The sequence below is a fragment of the Pan paniscus genome, chromosome 1, assembly GCF_029289425.2.
Source record: "Pan paniscus chromosome 1, NHGRI_mPanPan1-v2.0_pri, whole genome shotgun sequence".
NCBI classification, from domain to species: domain Eukaryota; kingdom Metazoa; phylum Chordata; class Mammalia; order Primates; family Hominidae; genus Pan; species Pan paniscus.
Genome location: NC_073249.2, coordinates 39,767,715 through 39,786,969, shown reverse-complemented (window position 1 = coordinate 39,786,969; position 19,255 = coordinate 39,767,715). Strand labels below are relative to the sequence as shown.

At 52.0% G+C, this 19,255-nt stretch overlaps 1 protein-coding gene across 1 annotated transcript in view; it reads right to left on the bottom strand.

The window, feature by feature from the left end:
• Positions 1 to 676: 676 nt before the first annotated feature.
• Positions 677 to 19,255, bottom strand: part of LAMB3 (laminin subunit beta 3) — a 45,526-nt gene continuing 26,947 nt past the window's right edge. Inside the window, exons 8-24 of the mRNA XM_055108585.2 lie at positions 18,876 to 18,939; positions 18,389 to 18,582; positions 16,432 to 16,552; positions 15,554 to 15,742; positions 13,856 to 14,011; positions 13,204 to 13,400; positions 12,689 to 12,800; positions 11,469 to 11,847; positions 9,644 to 9,801; positions 9,309 to 9,529; positions 8,786 to 8,983; positions 8,340 to 8,484; positions 4,255 to 4,462; positions 3,710 to 3,851; positions 3,213 to 3,389; positions 2,268 to 2,421; positions 677 to 1,214 (exon numbers count right to left, since the gene is read on the bottom strand). Coding sequence (XP_054964560.2) covers positions 1,078 to 1,214; positions 2,268 to 2,421; positions 3,213 to 3,389; positions 3,710 to 3,851; positions 4,255 to 4,462; positions 8,340 to 8,484; positions 8,786 to 8,983; positions 9,309 to 9,529; positions 9,644 to 9,801; positions 11,469 to 11,847; positions 12,689 to 12,800; positions 13,204 to 13,400; positions 13,856 to 14,011; positions 15,554 to 15,742; positions 16,432 to 16,552; positions 18,389 to 18,582; positions 18,876 to 18,939 — 2,952 coding nt within the window. The 3' untranslated portion in view covers positions 677 to 1,077. The remainder of the gene's footprint in view (positions 1,215 to 2,267; positions 2,422 to 3,212; positions 3,390 to 3,709; positions 3,852 to 4,254; positions 4,463 to 8,339; positions 8,485 to 8,785; positions 8,984 to 9,308; positions 9,530 to 9,643; positions 9,802 to 11,468; positions 11,848 to 12,688; positions 12,801 to 13,203; positions 13,401 to 13,855; positions 14,012 to 15,553; positions 15,743 to 16,431; positions 16,553 to 18,388; positions 18,583 to 18,875; positions 18,940 to 19,255) is intronic.

Sequence of the window (19,255 nt, the reverse complement as noted above, 5' to 3'; positions counted from 1 at the left end):
ATTCTCTTAATGGCCGTATTAGATGAGCATGAGTTCGAGCCCCAGCTCTGCCCTGACCTGCCATATCTGTGACCTTGGGGAAGTTACTTAGTCTTTCGTGCCTTGGTTTCCTCACTTATCCAATGGGAATAGCAGTGCCACCTGCATAATGAAATGATGCAGATGATGTGCCCAGCCTCGTGGCCAATAAATAATCAAAACGATTAACAATGATCAAGAAGTTAATGTAGATAAAATGTCTAGCACAGTGCCTGCTTGGGCCATGGTTAACACACAAATGTCCATGCCATTCCATATCATCCTCCACCCCACCCCCCACACATATCCATTTACAACTTCTCTTTAAGACCCCAAGAGACATAGATTCTAGTCTTAGTCCTTCCTCTGGAAGCTGCATGAATTTGAACGTTCCTTCCCTTCCCTGGATTTCTATTTCCCCATCTGTAAGCAAGAAGTTGAATCGCTGCTTAGAGATGAAAACTGCTTGTCTGGTCTCTCAAGGATAGAATCCATCAGGTTCTAGAGCAGAGGGGCCCAGACTCCCTAAATCTGGGTGCCCAGAAAGCCGGGTGGAACAGAGGAGAGCAAACTATGGGCTTGAATAGAGGAGTCCCCACAAACCCCAAATGGGAGACAGAAACAGTGGCAAGAGTTTACCCAGTGAGGGGACAGACGGTTTTTCCTCGTTGAACCTCCAGGCTCTTTTCCAAAGATTTTTATTTGGCTTTTCATTTTTACATCACTTTTGTTAAGTTTTTGTGCTTGGTCCAGGATTCCTCCCCAGTGGAGAACTAAAGGCGGGGGATACTGCCCAGCCCAGCTTCCTTGACTTGAGAGCTCTTAGTTTCAATGGCATGCCAGTCTCCACCATCTTTGTCTGTCAAGTGTAACTGTCCCATTGGCTCAGGCTCAGCTGCAGCTCAGGGTAATCTTACTAGCTACACACCAGGGGTGGTCCAGGCTGTACTTTAGGCTGCATGAAAGTCTCCTGGAGATGGAAAGCATTCCAACCCAATCTGCCCCCAACCAAAAGCAAAGGCGGCAGATGAGTGGGGCAACGGGCTGGAAGCTGTAGCATCACTTGCAGGTGGCATAGTAGAGCACGCGCCTATTGATGTGGTCACGGATCTGCTCCACACGCTTCTCCAGTCCTGTCAGGTCCGCTGAGCGCAGCATGATGGCCTGGCTGCCCTGCAGCAGCTCCAACTCCATGTCTGAGGCACATGGAACAGCAGCAGGAGGAGGAGTTGATGGTGAGACTCCCCAAGACTCCCAACCCTTCCTTCCCCTCCTGCTAACTGGAGGTAGCATGTGTAGAGGAATCCCCTCCAGAAAAATCTGGCCTCTAAAGCAGTGGTGCCCCTCCAGCTTCATGCCTCTCCAGCCCCATCCCATGCTTAGTAACCTGGCAGGGGCCAAACCCAGCAGGCTCCCACTCCTAATTATCCCTGGGCCCCTGACCCTCTGGGCTCTCACAGTTGTCCAAGGCTAATGAAGGAGGTCACAAACACCCATCATCATATCTTAGCGATGACTCTAGTTCCCAGGAGCCCCTGTTCTCCTTTCTAAGGAATTTTTGGAACCCTTTCGAAAGCTACTTTCATTATGTTTCTGTCATATTCAAAACCCTTGGATGTGCCCTGAGCTATCTATCCCCCTCATCCTCACACTAGAAGCCAGGCACAGGGACAAGTCATATTGACCCCATGCCACTTCTTTCCTACCAGCTCCTCAGCAACCCTCTTCTCCTGTCCCTATGTCAGAACATACCTTGTTGGGGCTTCCCAACACCCTTATCCTAATGTCCCTCCTCTTCCTCACAGCTTCTCCCAGGCCTACACATCCTTCCAGGCCCATCTCAAATCTTCTTTTCTTACCTTCACTGAACATGTCTCTCTCAAATTATTTATTCCCTGAGCCCCAGAACTCTTATTATTCAACCCCTATCGGAGACCACCTCATCCTGTTAAATATAATTCTATGCATCTTAAGCATAAAGCAATAGGAATAGAAAATATGACCCCACTGTTTGCAAAAATAGAAAAAATGGTCCCATTAATTGCAAGCTTTTTGAGGCCAGGACAAGTCATGGGACCATCTCTGCATTCCCCAGCCTCATACATGCTAGACGCCCAGAAAAAATCTCATTTGATCTCACTCCCATAGCACAGCTAGCTCCAATAAGAATGGGCTTCAGAAGCCTTGGGTTGGGTGGGACCAGCCTTCATGAATGCCCAATAGTCCATGCCCCTAAACCATTCCCTCACCTTTCATCCTGTCCATCATCTCCATGGTCTCCGCAAACAGCTCCTCTGCCTCTGTCTTCACACTCTGGATCCGGGCGCCCTGCTCACCCAGCATGGAACTCTGACCCAACCGGTCCTTCAACTCAGCATACTTTTGTTTTATTCTCTCAAATCCCTGAAAAAGGTAGAATAGTCTCAGTGTCATTGTCATCATGCAAGGTCCTGAAGACCTGTGGCCAAAGCACTTGATATCACCCAAATCAATACACAGTGGGAAGGTGCCTCCTATTAGCCCCCAATAGCATTGGTTTTGCCTATTGAAACCCCTGAGCCACAGACTATGACTTAAATTTCTGTGTTTCCCTCTTCCCATCTCCAGCTCTTGACATGACCCACCTCACTCCCAGGACAATGTCAGTCACATCATAGGATATTAATAGTAGGCTGTCACTTAATAGCATACTTAGCAACTTGGTCACTGTACCAGGATTGAAAGTGCCAATGTTCCTGGCCATAGCGGGAGCAGGTAGTGTGCTTGAGACACTGAGAATGGGCTCTTTGATCTTCTCTCTCATCTAATTCTGACAGTCATGGAGCCCAGGTTAGGTTAAGCAAAGAGCATCTGTCTTTGCTTAACCTGGGAATCCAAGAGACAAGCTCTGGATCCCGTGTCAGGGGACCTGCTTTGTAGATGATTCTTAGGCCTGTGAACGAGTCACCACCTCATCTATAAAAGGAAAGGGACTGGACTAGGTCATCTCCAGTGTCCCTGAGCCAGCTATACCAAAGGCAGTGTAGGGAGAAATCAGATGCCTGGCCAGGTTTGGGTTGACTCTCAAGCCTCTTCTGGTTCTGTTATTCTAAGCACTTTTGAGTTTGTGGTCTTATAAAGTGTGCAAAGTCCTCCCCTGCTCAGGACCCCCTCACTGGCCGTACATCATTGAGCTAACTCCGCCTTCTCTGTACCTCTTGGGCACTCAATGCCTGCTCGCTGGCACCTTCCACAAGCTGCTGGGCCTGGACTGCCTCTGCCCCCTGCTGCCGGGCTTGGCGGCGGAGCTCCTCCATCCATGTCCAGAAGTCACCCAGCTGCTTGGTCATGCTTGTCACCAGCTTTTCTGCTGGCCGCAGTACCTGCTGAACCTTTGTGGAAAGAGGGAGATCTGGCCTTTGTGGTGGGTCTCATAGGTGGGGGGGTTCATCCCCATTTTTTCTCCAACTCATCAGGCAGCAAAAACCCTCTCCAACCAGAACAAACACAATTGCCCACCTCTCACCCCTCCTTCTGCATCCCAGCCACAAGACCAGAAAATCCAAGGCCCAAAGCCTGCCCAAAGCTTGTCACTCTCCTCTAGAACTCCACCTCAGGTTTTATCTAGTCACTTTCTGGCATTTTCTATGCCTGGTGCCCAAATTTTCCTGTTTATGCCCAAATATGGGTGGAGGAAGCCATAATGCCTCACCTCAGCAACCCTGTCCTGGATAAGCTGAAGGGAGCGGCTGGTGCCTTGCATGGTGTCCTGAGCTTCCTGCAGTGCCACTGTCCCCTGCCGCAGGTTCCCAACCACATCTTCCACCTGGCCCTCCACTGCATGGGCTCGGCTCCTGGGTGAGAGAAGCAGCAGGGAGAGGAGAGAGAGAATGAGTGAACAGCGAATCAATGTGTGGTTCGACTCACACACCAGTCCAAAAGAACACTCTTCCCAGCCAAGGCAAAGAGCAAGGAAAGTATTAACTCAGTAGCTTTGATGTCCCAGGACCCCACCAAGCAGACGTGATGAATGTTCCCATTATGCCCAAGACACCTTCTGGGCGGTTTCCAATACGGAAGACACAGTCATGCAAATTAAGTTTAACCTGCACTCTGGACTCTGTGTACCACTCTCCACCGTGGTAAGCACCCCCTCCTGTCTCCCAGCCCTCTGTACCCCTCTCCCAGCAACGGGGTTGAGGAGCAAAACACCAGCCTAGTCCTGGGCAGAGAGAAGTTCAGGGCCCAAGGCCATACCTGGCTTCCTCAGCCTCAGCCTGCAACCGGCGGGCACGCGCAATGTCCTGCTTGGTCTGGGACAGCACCAAGTCCACGTTGGGGAGCCTGGCTGCAATGGCCTGGATCTCATTCATCTTCTGCAGAACAGTAGCTGAGTCTGTGGGCAGCCACAGGGCCAGCACGGCCTCGCTGACCTCCTGGATAGTGGCTGCATCAGTGTCGGGGTCTGGAAGACAACCATGCATTTGACTGTAGGAGCCCACTAACCTCCCCGGAGATACGAGGCCTCTCCTAGCTGAGCAGCACTTGTGGAAGGCACCCGCAGTGGCCCCTCTACCGTGGTGTCCCAAGGAGCTGCTGCCCCCTTTCAACCAGACTCAGGCGCCCGTTCTCCAGGGATTTCTGGGAATGCTGTAGGAGGATGACTATCCTGTGCTCCATGCTGCAGCAGGGAGGAGGAGGGGTGGCGTCACAGCTGTGCCAACTAAGTGTCTGGTGCCACAGGAAGCTGCGGGCTGGGGAGAAGGAGGTGGTGCCAGACAGCTGGTACTGAACAATGCCTGCAGCACATGCACAATCAGCCCTAAATTGGGAAGAGTGGCCAGAAACTGGAGCTGCTTCCTTGGCAAAAAGACCCCTTCCCTGCACTCCCCCTCAGGCAAGATTGCTCATTTGTGCAAAGGCAAATAAGAATGATCAAGTCTCTGCTGGAATATCACCTTCTCAGGGAGGCCAACCCCAGCCATCCAATCTAGAATTGCAACCTCCACCCTGGACTGTAGCACACCTTATCGTCCCTCCCTGCCTTATCTTTCTGTCTAGCAGTTGCACCACCCATGTGCCAAACACTGTACTCATTTAACTGGTTTGTTTGGTCTCTTTTCCTCTAGAATGTAAGCTCTACAAGGGCAGGGCCTGGGTTTTGTCCACAGCTATATCCCCAGGCCCCAGCACAGTGCCTGGCACTTGGAGGTCCTCATGTGTGTAGAGTGAATGAATGATTGACAGGGCTTCAGGTTCAGATCTCTGCTTTACTGTTCAAGCCACCTGGGCAAGTCAAGTGGTTCCTCTCAGCTCAGTTTCCTGATTGGTGAAAAAGGAATATCAATCCCCAATCTGAAGGTACAACATGAAACAATCCATTTGCAAGAGTTGTTACAAACCAACTCTGGGTCAGAGGGTAAGGTCAGAAGTACAGAGATGACATCTCCTCCCCATCTCTCCCAATTTGCTTTTACAGATTTCACTGGTATTGAGGTATTAAGGAGGGGGGCACCCACTCACCAGATGATTTGCCCTGGGATCTGAACTCCTCTGGGGCCCTAGGCCCAGTCTCACTCTACAACTAGAGGATACTAGCTGGTCACACAGGTCTCATTCCCTGCCCCATCCCATGCCAGGTGGAAGGACACTCCTGGAGGGTGGAAGCCATGCTTGTTCATTGCTGTGTCCCTCGGGGCTTGCATGCAGCATAACTGTGGTTGAGTTTCATTAAGTGGGTTTATCCCAGCAGCAAGCTTTCATAAGGACCTTCCTAATAGAGCTCGTCGACCTCTCTTCTAACCCAGAGTCCCACTCTCAAAACAAGGCTTCACGTGCACCTTCCCAAGAAAGCCTTCCAGGATGAGCACATCCCCATCTAGATCTTGCCCTTCCTTTACTCTGCACCACTTCAGCTGCACCCTCAGGGTCAATCGGCATGACATTCAGTCTCAGAGCCTTCTGGGTCTCAGGATGGGCTCAGTAAATATTTACTGCTTTGAGCAAAAGCATGGGAGGAGTTGAGACTGCAAATCAAATTAAACTCAGTCCCTGCCTTTATGGAGCTGGAAATCTAATGGGAGACAGGCACATGAACAAGGAAGTACAGCTTTGAGTGAGCGGAGTAAACACAGGTGCTATGATGGCCATGGAAGGGGCCCCCAGCGCCATCTGATAGGTCCAGGGAGGCTGCCTGGAGAGTGGGATGCCTAGATTCCTAGAGGATGAGCAGGAGCTAGACAGGTCAGCAAAGGTGGGAGAGGGGAGACAATCCAGAGAGAGGAAAAACATTCGCAAAGGCAAGAGGCAAGAGAAAGTGTGTTTGTGTATGCACACTCACATGTGTGTATGTATGTGTGTGTCTATGCCGTAAAGCAATAGGGTGTGAATGACAGAGTCAGACAATTAGGCTTGAAGCCTACCTGCACCACTGCCAAGCTAGATGCCTTTAGGCAAGTTGCTTAACCTCTCTGTGCCTAGATTACTTGTGTGCAAAGTGGAAGTAATAAGAGTACTTAGTTCATGTAGTCAGGAATAAATGATGTAATACATGCAAAGCACTTGGAACAGTGCCTGGACTCAGTTAGAACTTAATAAGCCTTAACTATTCATTTTGTCAATTCCATTTGAAGAACTGGGAAAGGCGATGTTTCCTCCTCCCTCCACAGACTTTCCACTCTCCCTCCCACACTGTGACCCTATATCGGACAGCAGCCAGCGCTCAGTGGCTTCTGCACCAGGACTCTGCAGACCAGAGTCCAAGCCCACCGCTACAGAAAATTTTCCTGGGTTTCCCCCTGGGGCCAGGCCTCTCTCAGGCCCTGCTTTTTCTCTCTGACCCTGGACTCATCATAAGACTTGACCTGAGATACAAGCATAAGAGAGAGGACAAAAGGGGCCTGGCAGCTCCCTGTCTGTTCACATGAGCCTCAGCTGCACCCAGCAGGAGAGAATTCCAACTCACCTCCCACCCACTGAGGCCAGAGCCCTGGCTGAGATTAATGCAGGATGAGTGGCCATTCAGCCTCACTGGACTTGACTCAGGGGCAAGAATCCCTTATCCATGAGCCTAAGCCCCACACCTTGACCTCCCCCATCATCCACGTTTGTGGGGCACAATCTCCCTACATCCCCAGGTAATATTTTCCCCAGGTGAGTGCCTCAAGGCCTTATGCAAGTCATGAGACCTCAGAAGAACATTCCTGCCCCTCTCTGACCCGCCACCTGCACTCAGGAGGGGACTTCGGCCTATCTGGGGCAAAAACACTGTAATAGTAGCAAGAGGAGCCACTGTCATTACACCAAGCCCTGGGCTCGTATTAACTGGGCTCCCAGCCAAGCAAATAACCTGGCAGGAACCAGAAATCTAACAATATCAACTCTTGTTCCTGAGGCACTTTTCCTTTTTCAAAACACATTTTACATCAGTTATTTGATCCTCAGAATAAACTTGTGAAATACTACCGTCCCCATTTATAGAAGCAAAAGATGAGGCAAAGAGAAAAGCAGCCTGCCCAATGTCACATGAGTCTCCCGGGTCCTGTTTAGGGATCTTTCCATTGTACAGCCCTTCCTCACTCCCCAGGGCAGTGAGGAAGGGTGTCTGGTTCATTTATTCATGCCACCAATGTCAGATGTCTTTCTGTGTCTGGCCTTATGTTAGGTGCTGGTGACGCAGTGGTCAACAAGACAGACAACCATCCTTGCCCTCCTGGAGTCCCCATTCTAGTGGAGTGACAATCCACTTGTTGACAACTGAATGAGGGTGAGTAGTGCAAGGAAGGTAAGATGATGGGGGACAACCAGATCGGATGGTCAGGAAACACCTCTCTGGGGAGATGACCCAGAGGACAAGAAGCAGCAGCCCTGGAAACAGGACTTCAGGCAGACAAAGAGCAAATAAACATCCCTGAAGCAGGCAAGAGCCTGACATGTTCAAGGACAGCCAGTGAACAAAGCAGAGAAGAGCCCAAGGTCACTCCCAAGAGATGGACAGAGGCCAGGCTCTGTAGCCACGATAGGAGTTGAGAGCTCATTCCAAGAACAAGGTGAAGCCACTGAAGGATTTTAAGCAGGAGTGAGATGTGATCTGACTTACGCATTTTAAAAGAGATATTTCAGCTGTTGTGTTGAGAATGAGAATGGGTCACAAGGGAGTGGAGTGGGTGGGGAGGGCAGACAGGAGAACGAGAAGGTCATGGCCATGGTGCCAAGGAGAGGTGGAGGCCTGGATGTTGCAGGCCTGGGACGAGGGAGGGAGGGCTGGCTGATGCACTGAACATGGGAATGCGGGACAGGCAGGACTGGAACAGCAGCCAAGGTGGGGTGGAGACTGGGCTCACCTGTTAGGAAGTCCCGGACCTGCTGGATTAGGAGCCGTGTGCGTCTGACATCTTCCTCCATCTGGGAGCGGCTGGCGCTTACCTGGGTCTCCAAGCGCTGGGCACTGGATTGAATCTGTGAGGCAGATTCCTCGGCTGCCCTAATCTGTTGACACACACTCTAGGTCAGAAGGGGTAAGGCCCCAAGGGAACCTCTCAGCAGCCCCACGATTCTGTGGATCATCCTCTATGCCAAGACCTACCTAGGAAGCATTTGTAACCAACCCAGCTTATATGTGGATGTTCAGTAAAAGAGAAAAAAAACTATCTTGCACTTGCTGTGGCACCTTAAGCAGGTCACCTAAAATCTCTGGACTTTAGCGTAAAATGGGAACTCTGACTTGCCCGGGGGATCTATCCTGTCTGCCTCCTCCTACCTGTGCCCACCCCGCCTCGGCTGCACTTACCATCTGCCTGGTCTGCTGGAGCTGGGCATTGAAGCCCCGCAGCTGCTCAGCCACCTGCCCCGCCATCAAGAAGGCCCCACCGGCCCTGGGAAGGACACCCCTGCAGTGGGAGCCACAGGCTGTGCCATTGTCTTGGGGACATAGCTCACCAGGGCATGATATTGGGGTGCAAGCCATCTGCCTGGAGTTGCCACAGAGCTGTGGAGAGATGGTGGTGTTAAAGAGGCTACCCAAAGCCCCTCAATAACCAATCCCACCCCACACCTGGGAAACCAACAGCCAGACATCTCCATGACAACCAAGCACCAGAAACAGCCAGACATCTCCATGAGAGCCAAGGACCAGAAACTGGTTTCCTTGGCAACCTCTGAGCTCACAGTGAGCAGTACAAGGGTCGGGATGGCTGGGGGAGTGGGGTTCTCACAGGGGCAGGTCTGCCCTAATAGGAAACAGGTGGCAGCAGTTGGTGTGTGACAAACTGGGGTGTGGGCTCCAGGAAGTGGGACTCCATGCCCCAAGTCACCTTGTTGAAGGTGGGTGTCAGGTCAGGCAACGAAGACATCTCCAGCCTCAGGGCCACAAGCTTGGGGCTGCTGGTGCCTCCTCCTCCTCCCGCCTGCCGCACCAGCCTCTCTGCCTCTCTCCGGCTGTCCCTGAGCTGGTCCAAAAGACGCGAGCTGTCAGAGACCTGCTGAGCAGCCTGGGCTGACTGCTCGTAGGCTGTGCTCAGCATCTGGAAGGCTCCTGTGGCGAGAAGCGTGGGGAATGGAGATGGAGGAGGAGCAGGAGGGAGAGGGGGTGGCATGCCCACCATGGCAGTGCCCATGCCCGGGGTTATCCGGGTGCCCCTCTCCTCACCTGAAGGATCAGCACTGCTTATTTTTTCAAACTGCTCCCTCTTCCTCTGATACATAGTAAGGAGACCATTGAAGCTTCTGTCCAGACTCTCCAGGTCTCTCGGAAGGGACGTCTCCTCCTCCAGGGGCAGATCCAGCTGCAGGCCCTGGAGAGTTCGCCTGAGAAGGGAGAGGAGCTTACACTAAAATATAGGAGGGAGTTTTGCCTCCCCAAAGCAGCTATCCCCTCAGAGCAACTGCTACTGAGTCAGAACAGACAGAGACCTTGGGCAAAGGCAACAGAACAGAGAATCCACAGGCTAAGGGGGTTCCGCTGGACAGAGGCTTGGCGACCAGCACAACCTTTCTCTGTCCAGGCGCAGATGGAGCCACAAAACTCTCCTCCCTTGACTTCCATGACCCAACATTCCCAATTCTCCTCCCCCTCTTCCAGATCCTGGCTTCCATGAGGAGCAATGCCCTGATGCCCTCCTCCTTCGCTCTCTACGGGCTGGCTTCATCTACCATCTGTACAGCTGCAGCTCCAAAATCTCTTCCACAGTCCACACCTCCCACTCAGCTCCAGACCCCATCACTGCTGCCAGCTGGTCATGCCCCCGAAGGAGGCTCAGAGTCTACCTCCCAGGCCCTTGGCCACTGAGCTCTTGGAGAGTCCTCTCTCCCTGTGCCCTTTGCAGCTCCACCAACCCAACCACCAGCTCCCTCCTCCAAGCCTCACATTCTCCACCTCCAGGCTTTGATCAGGCACAGAACGCCCTTCCATGGAATGCCCCTCCATGCCTGTGTTTCCAACCTACTGAACCTGGTGGACTGACTGCCCGAATCTGAGACTTAGGTCAGAAGGCACCTCTGTGAAGCCTGCCATGACACATTATAACATGCGTCACATTATAATTTACCATTTACACATCATTCTCCCCAGTGCGAGCTTCTTGAGCGCAAAGATTATGTCATACTAATTTCAATATCCCCGATGCCTTGTACAATGCTTGTTTCATAATAGATGCTCTAAAATTATGTAAAGAGAAAGAAAGAAAGAGAGAAAGAGAGAGAGGAAGGAAGGAAGGAAGGAAGGAAGGAAGGAAGGAAGGAAGGAAGGAAAGAAGGAAGGAAGGAAAAAAAGGGAGGGAAGGAAGGAAAAAAGAAGGAAAAGAAGGAAGGAAGGAAGGAAGGTAGGTTGGTTTTCAATATTCGCTTGAGTTCCTCTCCCGGAGCCCCCAGCCAGAAGCTCTAGCACATCGTGAGTCACGGAGCCTCCATTTTCATTCTTCTCAGGCTGCCTTTTCCCTCCCCGCCACTCACACACCTGGATGGCTCTGTGCACAGTCAGAAAGCCAGTGCTCAGGGAATGCAAACTAATTATAGAAGCTTCCAGAACTGAACCTCACTAAGAAGGCACCTCTGCTGGTGGGATGGGGGTGTGGGCGGGACCAACTTCCATTCCAAAGCCACACGTGAGTTATTTTTAGAGCCCCTGCCTCTCAGATGCCCTCCGCCAGGGTGACTAATCCAGAGCTGACTCTCTCCCACAGGCAGCACTGGGCACTTAAAAGAACGCTGGGCTTGGGCTCCTGGACTGTGTTCTGAGGCCCAGCTCTGCCTTTCGGTGGTCATGTGGCTCTGTCACATCCACCTGTCTGTGCCTGTTTTCTCATCTGCAAAACCACACCAGCCTCACAGGACTGTTGTAATGGTTGAAAGAGAGAGCACTGTGAAAATGCCTTTAAACTAATGCGCTGTATAAATGTAAGGAAGGACCAGCGTGCCCGGTACTGGAACCCCTGGAGCATAATTCTTGCAAATGCTTGGCAGGGAAAGGGAATTACCTGAGGGAGAGGATGGCACTGGCCACCTGAGCCACCTCCTGCTCTGTGACTGCGGGGCTGCTGAGAACTGCTCGGATCTGCTCAATCTTACTCTTTGCATCTAGGATCCGGGAGGCCAGGCCACGGTCCTCCAGCCCAGGCCCTGACCACAGGCTGGCGGTGGCATTGCGGAGGCTACCAAGGCGCAGGGTCTGCTCCCGGAGGTCCGCATCATAGGTCTGGAAGCAAGGGTGGCAGGCCACGCACACCGGGTAGTGGTTGCAGTAGCCTCGCTGGCACTGGTCACAGCGGGGCCCGGTCAAGCCAGGGCGGCAGAGGCAGCGGCCCGATGCCTTGTCGCAGCCCGGGCCCTCTGTTCCCCGGAAATCACAGTCACAGGCTAGGGCCAAGAAAAATGACAGTCAGAGACAGGGGTCAGGGAGACAGAAGCAGCTGTCAGGGAGAGCCCTGAAGAGGAGGTCTGACCTGAGGCTCTTTCTACATGACTTAGAATAACAGAAGTCGCAGCCAGAATAAAAGCCATGGTAACAGTTGCAGTGAAAGCAAACGCTTACTTAGCACCTACCATGTGCCAGGCACCACTTAAAGTCACACACACACATTAACTCATTGGATCTTCACACCACTCTGGGAATTAGCACTCTTGTTTTCCCACTTTTTCTAGATGAGGCAACTGAGGGACAGAGAGGTTAAGTACAGCATGCCTCTTCCTCTAAGAAGGAAACCAAGTCTAAAGAGGGGAAGCAGCTCCCTCAAAGTCACTCAGTGAGGCAGGGGCAGAGCTGGGACCACAATCTGGTCTGCACACTCCAAGGCCTGTGCTCCTATGGTGACATCAAACTGACTCCGTGGGAAATGACACCCTTTCCCCTTCAGGACTCACTTCCTCCATCTATGAAGAGGGAAGAAACAGCCTCCCCTCCTTGCTGCTGCCCTGGAGATGGCTTCTGGGAAATGCTCTCTCTCTCTCAGGGAAGTGGGGAGCAAAGCAACCAGCATGTCACGGGGACGCAGGAACAGCAGGGCATAGGCCTGCCTCAGGGGCTTGGAGGCCACGCCAACAGGCCGGAGTGTGTGCACTCACAGGGCTACCCAGGCCCACACCACATGCATCAGTACAGGACATCCTGCCCTGCTGCAGACCTACACGCCCCCACCATGTGCCCACCCACGTGCTCGGCCCCCAGAGCCTCAGCGTCCCCCAGGCTTTGAGCATGCACCTCGGCATCCTGTGGCCGCATCTCCGTAGGTCCGGTTTGGACACTGGCGGATGGCTGCAGCGCTGCACATCAGGCCACCAAAGCCTTCCCGACAGGGGCACTGCCCTGTGAACTGCGTGAGGAGAGCACCGTCAGTGGACCCTGCCTCACAGCCTCTGCCTTACCCTGGTGTCAGGGACTGTGTCCTAGATTCCTGGTCCACAGGTAGAATCCAGGGCTCATGGCCACCTCCAGAGCTGCTGTGCCCACAAAACAAGGGCTCCCACTCAGAGATGAGCCTTGAAGTCAAGGCCCAGCGTAGGCCCTTCAGAAGGTGTGGTGCATATGGTATTACTGATGGCCAAGAGCCACAGAGGGAGGGACATCTGGTGACTTCCCCAAATGAGAACGGGGACAGAAGACGCCCAGTCTGACAGGGGAGAGGCCTAGAAGGGCAGCATGGAGGGGCAGCAGACAGGCTGGTGCTCAGGACCCCCCTCCCACTGAGGGGCCCCCGGACCACCCTCACTTCGTACCTGGTTGCACTGTGGGCTGAGGGAGTTGTGCGGGTCGCAGGCACACGGTTCACAGCCCTGGCCACTGGCCAGCTTCCAGTGGTAGGGAGCACACTGGTCACATTTGGGACCCACCACGTTGGGCAGACAAAGGCAGTGCCCACTCTCCTCGTCACACGGCATGTCCCTCCGGGACCCCAGGATGTTGCAGTCACAGCCTGCAGGAGGAGAGCTGCTGAGCTCAGGCAGACACTCCATGAAAAACTCACCCCCAGAGGACACACATCCAGGGAGGGGCGCTGCCTGGGAAAAGAACTGGGCAGGGCCCTTCCCTGCAGATGACATGGCTGACTCACAGGACCCCTGCGCTGTCCCACCAGTTCCAGCCACCTGGCAGCTCAGCCGCCTGCCTGCCCACCCTCCATCTGGCTGACTCAGTCCCACCTTCCAACTCGGACGTGTGCTGCCACCTGCTGGAGGCCAGTGGCACAGCATCTGGCGCTGGGTAAGAGGGCAAGAAGTCCGGACTCCTGGCAAAGGCCCGGGCATACCCCCTCTGTCTACCCTGCAGTGGGATTTCCTCTGAAGAGAGCACAGTGAGCAGGGCAAGCCGTGGGTCTGGTGGCCCCATGCAGCCCACCCCACGTCATGCTGGGCCAAGCCCCCTACTCACGGTGGCAGCCCTGCGGGTTGGCATAGGTGAGTCCAGTGAAGCCCGGCTTGCATAGGTCACAGCGCTCTCCCTGCACTTGCTCCTTGCACACACACTGCCCGGTCACTGGGTCACAGGGAGCCCCTGGCACTGCCCCATCCGGATCACACTCGCAGGCTGAGAGACAACAGCAGCCACCGCAGTAGGAACAAAGAAAAGTAGAGTTCAGAGCAGATTCCAGGAGCCAGGCTGCCTGGTTCAAATCCTTGTTCCACCACTGGATTTCAAATTCACAGCCTTAGTCAAGTTACTTAATCCCTCTGTGCCTCAATTTCCTTGTCTATAAAATAAAAATAATGATACAGCCTTCATAGGCTTCTTATGAGAAATAAATTAGTAAATGGCTGGGCGCGGTGGCTCATGCCTGTAATCCCAGCACTTTGGGAGGCCGAGGCAGGTGGATCACCTGAGGTCAGGAGTTCGAGACCAACCTGACCAACATGGTGAAACCCTGTCTCTACTAAAAATACAAAATTAGCCAGGCACGGTGGCGCATGCCTGTAATGCCAGCTACCAGGAGGCTGAGGCAGAAGAATCACTTGAACCTGGGAGGCGGAGGTTGCAGTAAGCTGAGATGGCGCCATTGCACTCCAGCCTGGGCAACAAGAGCGAAACCATCTCCATTAAAAAAGAGAGAGAGAGAGAAAGAAATGAGTAAACATAAAGCAGGGGGAGCATATTTGGCACATGCTAAGTACTATAGAAGGGGTTTTGTTGTCATTACTTACTGAGCAACTACTCTGTGCCAACCACTGAACTGGGAACTGTCACATGTTGCCTCATGTAATCTTCATGATAATCCTGGAGATTATTATTCTCATTGTACAGAGGAGGAAACCGAGGCTCAGATATGTCAAATAACTTATTCAAGTTCTCATTACAAGTTCATGCAAGAAACAGGGATCAAACTCAGTTGTGTCTCACTCTTCCCAGAAACAAACATCAACAGAAAGTGACTCAGCTTTCCCCAACCCCCACTCCCTGACTTCTTTCAGACCTTTCAAAATGTAAGACCCCTTCATCCAGAAAGTCTTTTCTGACTAAACCTGCCCGAATCTGATTGCTTCAGTCCAGGCAGCCCTCTCCTATATGAAGTCGCTGGCTCTTGTGGGCATGTTAAGCTGCCTCTGCCTGTTGCCTCCCATTACATTCACAAACACTCCCTGAGCATCAGTGATTTTCCAGTCAGTGTGCTAGGGCTAGAGGATGTGAGAAATAATCCTCGCCATGGAGGAGTTCTCGATGTTGGGAGAAATAGAAAATTAAATCACAAACCTCATTACAACATGGTAAAGGCAATCATATACATACGGAAAAGGTGCTTTCATCCCTCTTCTGCAGGTGTATACAGTTTATATTGCCAAACAGTGTGTGTGTTCCCTGATGGCAGAAACTGTATCTTATGTTTACTTTTTTCTTCCCTATGCCCCAAATAAAGCCTAACTCTTGATTGATTGTCCGATTGATGGTCCAGAGAGGTTAAGTGACTTGCTCAGTAATAGCTAAATTAAAATAATCTCCCACAAATCCTGACTCACAGCCAAGTTTTCATGCTCCCTGAGGGCCTTGGTGTGCCCAGGAACATGTACTCTGTTGTACCCAGAGGAGATGGGGAGTAACAGACAAATGACACTCTGGGACTCCGGAGCCTCTACTCACGGATGCAGGTCTCCTGAATGGAAGCTCCCGGGCGCCGGTTCCGGAAATAGTGCAGCTGACACCGCTCACAGTTCTTGCCTTCGGTGTGGTCCCGGCAATTGTCACACACACCTCCATATGCCCCCTGGCTGGCGGCAAACACAGCGGGGTCAAAGTGACATGTCTCTGAGTGCCCGTTGCAGTCGCACCCTGGAAAAAGAGAGTCCCAGGGCTGACATCTGACCCACACCTTTGCTATCTACAGAGCATGCTCCACAAAAGCTCACTGGCATCTGTAACAACTCTGCAAGATGATCAAGGCAGGGAAGTGGGGAAACTGAGGGCAAGGGAGGTTTGTATAACTTATTTAAGGTTACATGACCAATAAGAAAGCAGAGGAGAATAAGAACTCAGCCTTCCTGATTCTTACTGTTGGAATAAACCCAAGAACAGTGGCCATGTTGGGCCAAAGAAAGAGCCCTTTGAATGCTCTATCCCCAACCCTCCCACTGCCAACACTGGTCTCCTCCTGGGTCACTGCCTGTCTCCAGGATGAGAATCTCTGTTTTCCTCATTTATGTAAACAAAGGGCCTGATTCTAGGGAGCCATTTGAAGTAGGAAAAATGACAATAGAAAAACCAGATATGTCCTAAACAGGGTAAAGCAACTGGAGAGGCCAGAAGAAGCAGGCTCTAGCTGGGGACAGTGGGAGGATGTCACCCAAATACTCTCTCCATCCTCACAGAGCCAGGAGAGCTTGAATTGTAATGGTGCAATTCAGTTTAGATTTACATAAGAAAGACTGGATCCCCCTGCATCCCAGGTGAGATCATCGAGGCCTAGAGGGGCCAGCACTCGACCCAGACCCTACAGGGGAGGGGTGATCCAAAGCTCCTACTTTGGCATTCATGGGCGTCCTGGCCCTCCGCCGGTCTCCAGGGCCGGTTGTTGTAGAAGGGTGCACAGCGCTCACAATTTGGGCCGGCAGTGTTGTGCTGGCAGACACAGACATCGTGGACCTGGGAGGGGGACCATCAGCCATCAGGAGTAATCAACAAAGAAGGGCACCAGGGATGGACCTGCCCACTGCCCTCTGACCCTCTGCGCACCACTCAGCATCTGGCTTAGATCCCAACCCTTCCAGGAAGCTTCCTCTGAATGCCGCAGACTTCACCCAGCTCCTGTGAAACTGTCTGCTATTGTTCTGCACATATGAGCATGTGTGTGTGTGCACGTGCATGTGCCCGCACTGCTCCCCTAGTGAGGTTTTTGCAAGCTCGCTGCTTGCACTTGGACATCCAGTCAGAGGCAGCGCTTGGCAGGTGCTCAGACACCCTTGGCAAACTGTGGGATCCAGAAGCTGGTGGGGCCCTCTGGAGATTTCTATTCCAACAATCTATGAATACAGTTGTTTGGCTAATGGAACTGTTGTGATGAACTGTCACTAGACTCATTAAGGTATAAAAATAGAATAGCTGTTGTGTGCTAATTGCCTTCCAAATTAAGCCCAACACCTTCAGCTTGGCATTCAAGGACCTGTATCATGTTAGCTGCATTCACAGCTCCCATGTCCGGCTGACAGCATAGCAAGCTGAACTTCTAGCTGCTCCCTCTGCAAGCCCTACTTTCTCCACCTTTTGGCCTTTAGCAATGGTTTTTCTTCTGCCTAGAATTCTCTTCTCTCTGTATTCATTCACAAAATCCTGCCAGCTAGGCTCCAGCTAGAATGGCACCTCTCTCATAAGGCCTCCCTGGTGCCTCTAATTCCATAGATCTCAACACTGGCTGTACCTCAGTGTCACCTGGGGAACATTTTTTAAAATGCCAAGGTCCAGACCCAATTCACTCTGAATCTCAGGGATGAGACCCAGGCAGTGGCACCTTTTAAAAGTGGTGATTCCACTGCATGGCCAGATTTGAGGACCACCAGGGCTGGGTGGCTCCCTCCCACCTCGTCATGTCATAGCATGTTGTATTCCCTCTGCGTCACTCAGCCTTGGGTTCTAGGAGTATGTCTCATGGGCCCTGACAGATGACACACTCCCTGAGCTGGCCTCCCTCTGTACACCTCTGCAGGCTGGGGCAGAATTTGGCCCAGAAGTGGAAAGAAGAATGCCAGCTGAGGCTTGTGCCACCTCTATTTCCCACCCAGGCCATCTTACATGATTTCCTCCTGTCCGCCTGTCACTAGGACAGCTGTCACGCTCCCATGTTGGGTCCCTCTGCTTCTTTGCTCAAGGTTCTCTCTTCTCTACCTGTGGTTCTCAAGCTTGGTTTCACAGCAAAATCCCTTGGGAGGGGAGGGCTTGTTAAACTGGAACGTCTCAAACCCCATCCCTGCTGAAGCCAATCCACCTGGTCTAGGGTAGACTTAGCATCTGTACTAAACATTGGTCTCTCACCGTGCCCCATATCTCACCACTAGCTGAGACTTTAAAATCCCCAAACCAGTAGCTCTCAGACCTGGCAGTACATTCGAGTCACCTGGGAGCTTTAAAAGCCAATCATAAAATTAGAATATCTTAGGGTGGAGGGCTGGGCAACATTTTTAGCTCTCAGTGAAATTATAATGCATAACAAGGGTTGAGAATCATTGGCTTAAACTCCCTCCCAATTTCCACACTTATGTAAATGAAATGAAAATCATCTCAAATTAGGAAGCAGATCTAAAGAAGTACTAAATGATTCTGATTTTTGGAACGAAAACCACTTAGATTTTTTGTTGTTGCTGCTGAAGTATTAAATACCCAAGTCTTAGATTTAGTGCCCTTCCTGCTTTACAGGAGCCCCAAGAATGTCTGTAGTCTGCCCTGGTCCTGCCCCCTTCCTCTCCCCTTCCCACCCTAGGCTGTTACCTGCACAGCGGTGGAGGGGCCTGCAGAGGCCCCAGGCTTGGGTGCACAGCGATCAGCATGGCCGTGACAGAAGCAGCTCCCCTGCAGACGGAGCTGCGACACAGCATAGTAGGCGCTGGGAGGGTGGTATCCCCTTTGGGGCACAGGGGCCAGCCTGGTGAAATTGACTCTCAAGTTTGTGATCTCCCCCAGCTCTGAGAGGGCCAAACAGCAAGGAGGGAAGAGTTGGAGAATGGAAAATAAAGAAAGGAAGTTAGAGGCACATAGAGTCTCCTTCATATGTGATACCGTGGGCCATCCTCTCCAGACCTCAACCATCCCATAGCATCCCACAGACAATATCCCTATGGGGCAAGCAGGGTAAGTATCAAATCCCCAACCACATTGACAAAAACATGAAAGACCAGGAAATTTCCATGACCTGGGCTCCAACTCTGTTTCCTTTCCCACCCATAGTTCCATGGACAAGAGAAGTAACCACACTGACCTTGAATTTTTTGACTTTGAGTTGCTGGAATCCCAGATGCTAAATCCATAAGGTTAAGTTGGACCTACAGAGGGAAGGGAAAGAGAAGCGCTGAGGAAGAGACAAATAGTGTGCCCCGAGTTCAGAAGAAAACTTCCTTTCCATAATATGCCTCACACTTGAAGTCCTTGTTACCTGAAACCTGAGATAGACCATGGCTATGAGGCTTGTCATCTGCTGTGGGGGAGAAAGATGATCACTGGGCCCTAAACGTGTGTGTGTGTGTACCCCCCCCAACCCCTGCCAGTTGAAAATATAAGTATCCTAAGAATTTTCTGAGTTCCCTGGGTCAAAAAGTATGGTAAGATATATCATCTACATATGAAGGTTTAGGAGATACC